The sequence below is a fragment of the Balaenoptera physalus genome, assembly GCF_965194825.1.
Source record: "Balaenoptera physalus genome assembly, chromosome: 10".
NCBI lineage: Eukaryota > Metazoa > Chordata > Mammalia > Artiodactyla > Balaenopteridae > Balaenoptera > Balaenoptera physalus.
Window position 1 is genome coordinate 12,445,154 of NC_138889.1, and position 10,713 is coordinate 12,455,866.

General features: G+C 50.3%; 1 protein-coding gene across 3 annotated transcripts in view; it reads right to left on the reverse strand.

Moving 5' to 3' along the window:
* Window positions 1-4,649, reverse strand: part of SORL1 (sortilin related receptor 1) — a 160,776-nt gene extending 156,127 nt beyond the window's left edge. For 2 of the 3 annotated variants that reach the window (XM_082410852.1, XM_082410850.1), the window contains exon 1: window positions 4,282-4,648. In XM_082410852.1, the coding sequence (XP_082266978.1) occupies window positions 4,282-4,557 (276 nt within the window). In that variant the 5' untranslated portion in view covers window positions 4,558-4,648. Of the gene's footprint in view, window positions 1-4,281 lie in introns of all 3 variants that reach the window. The other variant, XM_082410851.1, reaches the window with a different exon arrangement.
* Window positions 4,650-10,713: the final 6,064 nt, after the last annotated feature.

Genomic DNA, 10,713 nt, shown 5'->3' on the forward strand with positions numbered 1-10,713 from the left:
ACTTCTCACTACATACTCTTTTGTTCAAATATTGTTTTGCAAACATGCATTACCTACTGAAGGCTAAATAAACGGATTGGATGGCTTTCCATTTCATCCCTTTCATTCTCCATCTCCTCACTCCCCTTCCCTGTCCCTTTGCCTCCCATCCCTTCCACCTCTCAAAGCCTCCACCTGCCACGCCCCGAGACAGGGCCAGCTATTAAACAGTGGCCAGAGACCGAGCCAAGAACTGTGCCCAAGAAAAGATGCCAAGTGAGACCAGGAATTTTTTCAAGGTCACACCCCTGATCAAGCCAACCCAAAACGCCAAGGAATCCTTCACCTATGCAGAAGAAGTCAACTTGAAACCGCAAATGCTTTGCCTTCTCATCTTTTGGAAGCATACAGGTCAAACATCCTAACTTCAGAATCAACCAGCCAATTCTTTCCCAAGCAAGTGTATCATACAAGAATCTACCCCAAAGAGATCTAAAGCTACACAGTCTTCCACCCCCAAAGGAGGCTCTTTGTCTCAGGGCCTTGTGCTGTAACAGACACTTTATTTTCAGTCTCAAATCAGGACACTGAATACTCCCTGGACTCTAAAAAGCAGGAATTATGAAGAGAGAGCTCATTGGAAGGAAAATAAACCTGTAAATCCTGTTAGGCTTTGCGCTTCATTCCAAAGGATTTTTCCCCAAAACAATACCATTAGCAATACCATGATGGCCCTAAAAGAGAGCATTCTGTATGACAGAATCCCAGCTCTTCATTCAAAATAACCCCAGAATAGCACAGGAAAATCAGGGCTCCCCGACCCACATCCTGAGCCAACTCATTTCCACTCTCCATTGTGGGCTCACGACAGTCCTCCTTATAAATACCTTTTCTATAACTTGGATGTGCTTCCTACCCTCTAGGCCATTCTCTTTCCAGGTGGGCAGCTGGTCCACAAATATTCATTAAGGGCCTCCCAAGTGCCAGGGACACAGAGGAGAGACTTGATTCATGCCCTCAAGGAGCAAACAGGGAGATGAAACAGTTAAACAAGCAATCAGAACACCAGGCAGTCAGTGCTGTAACCAAGCTCAAAAGAACTCTTCCCACCAGAGCCTGGGAATACTAAGAGGTACTCCTTGGATGCTGAAAAATGGAATAGGGGTTTTGCAAGCAAAGAAAGAAACAGGGGAAAGACCATTTGAGGCAGAGGGAAAAGCAGGTGGCACAGAGGCATGGAGCTGACATAAAATCAGGAGGAAATCCAGTGTGACAAGAATTCTGGAATCCCCCTTCTTGGATCTGGCCTGTTTTAGAAGGCACACAACTAAGCCTAGTTTACTCCATAGGTTAGCAGAGCCAGAGAAAAAGAACTGACACTGATTGCAACACAGGGCTCTTTCTCAGATGCAAAAGCCCTCTTGCTCCCCTCCCTGGAGCTGGTGGCCTGAACATCACCCCTGGGGCTTCTTCCGTCAGGCAGCTTCTGCTTCCAGCCCTAATCTGTGTTGCCAGGCATCCTCTTAACCTCACTCAAAGGTCAGAGAGCGAGAAGCTGCAGAGTGTCTGAGCCCACTGACCCTTTATCACTCCATCTCCCATGCCCTCCCATATCAAACAACCCACTCACACCCCACTGAAGAGTTGTGGCTGGTGTATCACGTCCATGTTTCCTTGCCCCTGTCTGGTACATTTCCATGCCTGTATATTTGCATCTGCTTTATCTCCTCCTTAAATTCTAAGTTTTCTGAAAGCAGGGATGAAAACTCTCCCCACCCCCTCATCTGCACCCCCATCCCTATATAGAATCACACTGAATTCAAGTGACACTATGGAAAAACATGGCAATTCCTTACATTTCAAAGTTAAAGGGCGGGGATTGGGGGGGGCGTATAACGTGGGAATTGGCTTAGGGCTAGAAGCAGAATGGCCATCTAATTTATAGTCTGCATCCCAACAGACTTTTTGAGTGAACACAGCACTTTTCATAACCATCAGGGACAACGTATAAACCAGGTCTGTCCCAGGGAAAACAGAGGCAAATGGACATCTTTGCTAGAAAGATTGTTCCAAATAGCTGGGCGGCCCTCCAGAGCTCCAAGAGGGGCAGGCCAGACCCCTTCAGTTACTGATTCCTGTGCTTGCAGTCTAAAGGGTCTGCACCAGACAGTATTTGTAGCAGAAAGCCCAGGACCAGGAAGTCCTTCCTTCTATCTAACTCAAATCCTTACAGATTCAAGTTAATCCCAGTTTTATTAACTTCAGGGCAACCAAGAACAATGGCACAGGGAGGAGGCCTCAGAGAAGAAAAAACACTGCTCTGGGTCCTCACTCTTGGTGGGAATTCCTCATTATGAGTCCGAGGGCTAGTTCTCCAACCTTCCACTGAACCAAACTCAATCTGGCTCAGAAATATAAAAGCCGAGGGTTTTTTAGTCCCTCCCAAGAAGAACACAGTTCATCTTTAACTGGCCCCAAATCCCCAGGAGCTTTCACAAACCAAACCCAAGGAAGAAATGGCACCTGTGTGCATATTTTTGTGACCAGGAAGCTCCTCCCGTTCCCGCAGCCCAAACTATAGATGTTAGGGACCTGAGCTCCGGAGGGGATCATCTCCCGCGGCTCTCCACTCCCAGCCCCCAGAAAGCTGACTCAAGCCCACAGCAGAGCTGGGCTGATGGAGAAGCCTCAAGGAACAAGGGAGCCTCTCTTTCTCCATCCCCCATCCTCCATCAGGATGCTGGCGTCCCTGTGGGGAGCAAGGACCTTGCTGACTTCTTTCAACAATACAAAAAAGAAGTTTCAGATGGGGGTGGGGAAGGGAACAAGGATCTGGACCCACGAGGGAGCCAAACAGGCAGGCCCCAGCAGCCCATGCCCACCAGCAGTTATACGCCCACTGGCACACGCTCTTGCCCAGGAGCTGATGGTGGACGGAAGGCAAATGCTCCCATCCTCTCACCTCCATCCCTATCCCCTCTCTTGCCAATACATTTTACTTTAGAAAAAAGTTATTTAAGAAGCACTGTATAAAGAGAGGGCGACGATTTGATCACTCAAAGGTCACTGAGACAATGCAGACAAAAACTAAAGAGCAGGCAACCCTGCCCCATGTGACCTTGGGCTAGTCACTTCACCTTTCCCAGCTCTGGTGGTCATCAACAAAATGGCACAATAGGGGAGGCAGTTTATAACGTTCTTCCTGGCTCCAAGGGTTGAACATTTAACTCTATATATTTCCTGAAGAAGAAATGGCTAAAGGAAAATCAGTGAAGAGATGCAGAATTCAGACTCATCTTTCCATTTCTACTTTGAAGGGAATATTTTGACTCTAGAAATCATGTAATTGACCACCTCCACTGTTCCCACTTTTTCTCCCCCACCGACCTTCCAGTTTTGCCGATGTCAGTCTCAACCACAGGACTGCGAGTCTCATGAGGCAATAACACGGACAAATTAATTTTGCCGACGCTGATACTAACCCACAAACTCGCTTTGTAATGGCCAGAAGTAAGTCCTGCCATAAAAGTGAAATTCATGTTCCTTATGATCTAATTAAACCCATTGCCTAGATAGAAATAAATCACTTACTGAATAATAATGCCCACCAAATTCTTGCAGTCTTTCAAATTCCCAAGTGTCATGAGGGATATTCCTGTCCAAAATAAAGTCAATATTTTGAAAGGCGGGGAGGGGGAGGGGTGTGGAACGGATAGAACCTCACCCCTCACCACCAAAAAAAAAAAAAAAAAAAAAATTCAGCCCTTACACACACACACACACACACACACACACACACACACACACCCCTCTTGCTTTGACTATACCCTGAGAGTAAGCTTTCAGGTTTGCCCACCTTAATTGTGGTTAAAAACGGTAAGTGTGGAAACCCCTCCTCTGACTGTTCTGGGTACACGTACTGCATCTGCAGCGTGCTCGCCTCGGCTGCTAACTGATGATACACGAAAGAAAGCCCGTCTTTTATCCACACGGAAAATGAAGCTGCACCCCTCCGATACCTGCCGGAAACTCCACGGGTGAGCACACACCCTGGGGAAACAGGCAGTGCACCCCGCGAGTGCCCTGGAATCCGTTTGCTAAAATCGACACGAAAAAGGAAAGATCAAGGCGATTCAAGTGCTGACGGTTGTACTCCTATGTGAGGAGGGGAAAAAAACAAACGCCAGCCGGGAAGTCCCCAGCGGTGCCTGCACCTGGGAGGCGACAGCCAAGGATGGATGCGGGGGTGAGGCGGCGCAGGGAGAGGAGAGAGCCGGGGGAAGGCGGGGGCCGACCGCTCACCTGTCCGTACACCTGGATAGGCTCGGGCTGCAGGGCAGCGCTCCGTCTCCTCCGGAGCGGCTTCTCGTCCGCCCCCCGGGGCGCCCCGCGCGCCCCACGCCGCAGCTCGAGCGGGTCGCCCCGCACCACGAGGAAGCCCCGATCCTGCGGCCCGGGCGCGCGGCCGCCGGGCAGCGTCTGCGGCCAGACCTCGCCGAGAGCCCCGGGCGGCAGCAGCGCTATCAGGGTGAAGAGGAAGGGGAGTCGCGACTCCCTCCTGCTGCTCCGTGTCGCCATGTTCGGGCGAACGCGACCGCAGGTGGCGCCGCCGCCAGGAGAGAATGTGCAGCGCGAGGCCGGGACGCCGGCCGGGCCGGGGCCGCGCGCGCCGCTCCCGGGGCTCCAGGCCGCCCTGCTGCGCCCGCCGCCGCCGGGTCCCGCTCTGCTCGGCGCGGCCCCGTCACGTGGGAGGCTCGCCGCCGCGGCCCCTTCGCGCACTTTCTTCGCTGCGGCCCCTCCCCCGCGAGGGGATGGGGAAGTCAAGGCAGCGGGCGCGCGGCCCGGTCCCCTGGCGGGCGCTACTCGTCGCCCGTGCGCCCTGCGGCAACCGGGAGTCGCGTGGGGCTCGCCCGTCCTCCCTGCAGTTCTCGCCTCCTCTGCCGGGTCGCGTCGAGGTCGTCCTCAACCGCGGCCAGTCTCCTCTCCCGACCGCACAGCCCCCTGTCCCGCCACACGACCACCTCGCCCGTCCCCTGTCGCATCCCCACCTCTGGGGGAGCGCGGACAGCCAGAGAAAATTAGCTCCGAGAACGCGGCGGGCACGTTAAAGTCCAGATGAACCCGCCTCCATGGTGCAACTCACACAGTTTCAGTAACTCTGGGCACCAAAACTACCCTTGATCGAGCTGAACTGCCCCTGCCCGGAGCACAGTAAATATACATCCGGCACAGAGGCAGTAAAAGCAAGGGCACGTCTGACAAGGGACTCGCCACACCTCAACAATCACACAGTTATACAATGGTTCCTTGCACACAGAATACCCGCGCGGGACACACGGCCCCAGCACAGTGGCTTACTTGTGACCCCCTCCTGGGTGAACGAGCACTGAGCCACCCTACCTCACCCCCAAAACGGGCACACACACCAGTCCCTTCAGCCCACAGCCAACCCTGCTTGCGGCAAGTCCCCTTCCCAAGGGGGTAAAGCTTGCCACTGGGGGCAGTGGGAGCAGACACCCAAAGAGTGGGGAGGACGCACTTTAAATCAACCCTACATGCAGCTGGAAGATCCAGACCTTCTTTGAAACACAAGGAGATAAAACTGCTGTTGGAACTGCAGAGGCAAACCTAAGGTCAATATTTTTCTGCAGGTTTGTGGGAGCAGCCAAGGCCTGTCCTCTGTTTCATTTTATGTTTCACTGTGCTCTGGACTCAAACCCTGGTTTTTGATAAGACAGAGAAAGCAGGGCTGAAGGAGAGACTACTTCTAGAGTTGCATGCAAGCCCTTGGTTTAGAGAGAGGAGGGGATGGTCATTTCAGTGCCCCCAAAATGCTCCTCGTCCTACCCCTGCCCTCTAGGACTCTCCAGTTAGCTTAGCAGACCCCCTTCCCTTACCTAGCACCACCCCTGGTGGCAACCTGACAAAGGAGGGACAGCCTTTCCTTGCCTCCCTAAATCCAGCCTTCTACCACCCTCCCGTACCCCATGCCAGACTTGCTGGGGACCTGGCGTCGCGTTCTGCAGTCCCCTACCTCCTCGCACCCCTGCTTTTCTCCCCCAGCTTTTCTGTCCATCTCACCAAAATCATAGAACCACCCGGTTCTCCCCACTAAGCAAATCACTTATCCTCTGGGAAAGCCACTGAGCCACTGCCAGCTCCCACTCCCCATCTGGACCAGCACTGCCTTGTCAGTATCACCTTACCAGGTGCGGACCACCCTGTGGCCTCCCCAGACCAGCAGCAAAGACACATGGACCCCTATTTAACCCCCAAGGGAAAATGAGGGGAACGTGGCTAGAGTCAGAACACCCTGCAGCTGGTTCAATTATTGTTTATTTCAACAAATATTTAATGAGAACCTTTTCTACAAGAGCGAGTGTCAGAGTCCCAGCAGAAAACATGTGTCCCCTAAGTGTGGATTTGAAGATAGGGAGCTGCTTTTCCCACACAAACTGCTGGCTTGAGGTTCAGATGGCAATTTGTAGGGAAGGAGTAGTAGGGCAGGACCAGCTACTTGCTGATTTTGATTTTGATTTGCACCGTGGATACTGGAGAACTGGCAAGAATGCTTAAACATGGTTAATCTACTCCTTGAAAGCCCTCCTCTGTAATCATTATCTACCTTCCAAGCTGTTCTAAGGTGGATAATCAGCAAACCCTGAGACTGTGGGAGCCTCATAACCAAACAATCTCTCCAAGCTTCAGTTTTCTCATCTGCAAAATAAGGATCTTAATTCCTGCCTATCGCGCGGAACTGCTGAGGGTATCAGAGGAGAGGATGTGTGTAAAATAAAATTACCATGCAAATTGTGAAGGCCCCAGACAGAAGTACTGGACACAGGTGGCATTAGAGACATGGAGTCTAGTCCTGCTCTGTAACTAAGTTACTGTGTGATTTTTGCCCTTGATCGTCTGGTCTCTCTGGGCATTGGTTTCTTCCTACATGAAATAAAAAGAGAGTTTGCAGCCCTGACCATTCCCTGCCCCTTCAGGACCCCCACCTGGGCATGAGATGGGAGCAGCCACAGGCCAGGGCTGAATTGTGCAATTGAGCAGGATGTTCCTCCTACCTTCAAAACCGGATCTGGGTTGTAAACAAGCCGCCACTTCCTCCATGCCTCCAAAACATCGACACTGGGGTGGGAAGGTAGATCGAGAGAAGGCAGGATCCCCTCCCCCTCCACCCCAACCTGCATGGCCTTGTTCTTGATGCTGCCCAACACCAGGAGGAAAATCAAGATGCACGGGAATTTGACACTAGACTCATAACTGTGTAAAAAACTGTCTTGAGCCTAGGGTCAGACTTTAAACTGCCCTCCTCTGTGCTTCTGCCCTATCTAAGACATCCTGGGCTAAAGCTAGAGATGGAGCCAAGGAAAAACCACCCAGAGGTTACCAGTGTCCCACATTTTTATCCAGATGGAGTCACAATTAAAATAGCAACAAGGACAGTCACAAAGAAGAAGGCAGAAGAAAAAAATCCCAAAAGCCTAAGTGGACTTCTTTCTGTTCTCTCTCTCTCTCCCCTCCTGGCCTTCCCTAATGCTGGCATCTGTCTCCTCACCCTCCCTCCCTGCCCAGCCCCTGGCCTGGACAAATGCTATGCATCCTTCAGGTTCCAAGAGGCCCCCCTCTGCACCTAGCCTAGGTTACACCACCTTCCTCTAACGCCCTAGGTCCCCTGCAGTCTTTGATACTTTCTCTCTGGTCACATTACTTATTCAACCTCATTTTCCTCGTAAACTACAAGCAGCAAGAGGGCAAAACCAGGTTCAACTTGATCAAAGTCTATGCTTCCAGTGCTCAGCATGACCCTGGCACACAGTGGGTACCCAGTGACGTTTATGGAACATCTGTGTATGATTGAAGGGAGGGTAAGACACCCTATGCCTCGTGGTGAGGGCTGGGGAGTGGTCAAGGGGCAGATGTGCTTGAATCTCAGAGCTTGACCACCATCTGCCCTCCACCACTTCTTTCTCCCAAAGCTGCCCAACCTGAGTCACAACCAGACCTCTGAGTCGCTAAAGCAGAAAAGGGACCGCCCTGCCAACGCTTAGAGTGGCAAACTTTATTCCCTCTTCCACACCATTTTAGCCAAGTAACTACCATTTACCTCGCCAGCCAGCGTGAGCTAGAAATACCCTCCAGCCCCAAAGAAATAACTTTCTCCTGCTGTTGCTAAAAATGCCTCTAATTAAGGCAAAGTCCAGGATAACTTATGAGGTTTAAAATACAGATGCACCCAGAACATAGAACAAGTAGCTTAGATTCTCACTCTTGAATAAATTAAACCCAAAGAGGAGGTCCTGAAAATAGTAGTAACTTACTTTCACACAGCAGTGACTTCTATTTGCATTATAACAGCGTCGTCTAACGGATTTCATCTCACAGCAACCCTTTAGAGGGGACCAAAGCGGGCATTATCAACAGCCCATTTTACAGATTTTGAGAATTAAGGCTCAGAAGGAAGGACTTGCCCAGAGTCATGTAGTTTGTAAGGTTTACATTCAAACCGGGGTCCTCTGACTTTTTCTACCACATCTGATATCTCCATTAGAAAGAGAGAAGAGCTGGTGTTTCAAGTCCTGGGTGGGGTGGAGCAGTGAGAACCAGGACCGAAAGGAGAAGACAGTTGCCCAAGTCCTCACCTCTTGCACAGCTCAGCCCTGCCTTAACCCTCCGTAAACTAACACTGTCCACCTGGGCGCCTAGCCGAGGCGCGATGCTCAAGTAGAGAGTAATGTTACAGAGCTCACGAGTTAAATCCTGTTTTCCCTGCTCTGCTGGAAGATAAATGGAATGAGGGACTTGGTTTCAAATTTTCAAAAGAGGGCTTTGGGTTCAAGACCTGTGAAGGAGGGCAGGTTTTAGAGGCTTCCCTCGTGTTCTGGCCTCTAGCTCTCAGAAACTCAACTTCTTGAGCTTCTGTAAGAAGAAAGCACTTAGAACCTTCTCACAAAGCGTGTGAAACGAAAACCTGGAAATTTCCTGATTGTTATGTAGACTCCAGGACAAACCCTCCAGTCGGAAGACAATGGGAAGTTATCCTCTTCCCCAGGAATACAGAATAGGACTCACCCTCCTGGGTTTGGAGTGAATGGGAGGAACTAAAGCTGGAAATTCTTTGAAAACCCCTGAATAATTACATATCTAAGGCTCATGCAACCTTCCCTTGGAGCCTCTGCAATACAATAACAGGGCGAGCACAGCTTTAGGTGCTAGAGAGCCGAGGTACCACCGAGCCAATAGGAAAGGACTCGGTTTAATTGTGTGATGCTTTAGCTCAACAGATGCCCTGAAGCGGTCCCGGGGCCATCCAGACAAGGGAAAAAGGCAGGCTGTCTGGCCTTTTGGCCCACCTCTCATTCTAACAGGGACATAGGATCCCCAGAAACCCTCCTTCCATTTTCCTGCACCAGTCGAAATGAGATAAAAATGCCCCCCACCCCAGTCATCGCTCACTCTTCAACTAAAAAGTCACTTCTTGATTCTGCCCAGATTCCCCTCAATCACCCCAAAGCCCTGCTACCTTGATTTATGCCTCTCTTGAGATGTTGATAATGTTCTACCTTTCATTACAGCAGCTATCTTGGTACTTAAACTTCCTTTTCCAAATGATAGTTGTGTCTTTTGACCTATTCTCCAGTCTTGCACTTAATAGGTTATATCCTGCTGAGTTGAAACGAACAGCTGGGTGGGGATGAGGTGGCATTGCCCTCACCCCTGCTACTCACACCCATTGACAGTCGGTTCTGTACGGAAGAACAGTTTTGTGTGCTTTTTATTTAATTTTATTTATTTATTTATTTAGGAAGAACAATTCTGAATTAAGTCTCTTGGGAGATGAATTTCCCATCCTAGTGTCCACATCAAAGGATACTGGAAAGATGGCTGAGGGTTCGTTCTCTCAGCACCAGGTGAGTCAGCATAGCTGAGAAGTGACTCCTTCCCTTGACATAGTTATACATATGACCTTGTCATTACCTACTGCCCAAGGATGGGGATAATAGGGTATATGTGTCTGTAAAAATCCAGCCACCACTCCCAAGGAACTTGAAGAAAGCAAAGACACAAATAGCAGAAATGTGTGAAAACAGCGTTAAATTAATTAAACAAGGAGGCCATTAGGCTGAAGTGGCTCTAATGCTTTGGTGACCTTAGACCAAAGCCTAAGCCTGTACATGCCTTGAGGTTAAAAAATGGAAACCTAAGGACAACCAATCACAAACAGCCGACTAAGCTTTAGGCTATAGCCAATCAATAATTTCCTTTCTTTGCTTCCTCACCTTCTCTATATGTCTTCCCAGGCTCCTGTGACAGAGCTCTCCTAACCGTTTCCAGTTGGGCGCTGCCTGATTTGAATCCAATTTTGCTCAAATAAACTCTTAAAATGTGTCACATGCCCCAGTTTATCATTTAATAAGAGAAAGAGCTCGGTTTTGAAGACAAAGATGATCGATGGATTTGGGGACAGTGAACTGGGGAGAACTTTCTAGAGAACCAGACCTTTGGAGCCGTGGTCTCTAGTGTGTGTCTGCGGGTGGGGTGTGGAGAGGGAGAAGGCTGAAATTGCTGTGTCCAGGAGAAACAGGAGGTTATTTTATGTGCCTGAGGGGAATGAGGAAGAGCTTCAAAATAAAAGGATGATGGCAAGGGAGGGTATGGGAGCAAACAGGTAGGGTGGTGCCTGCTGTCAGAGGCTGTGAAGGCAAAGGTCAGAGAAACCAAGGA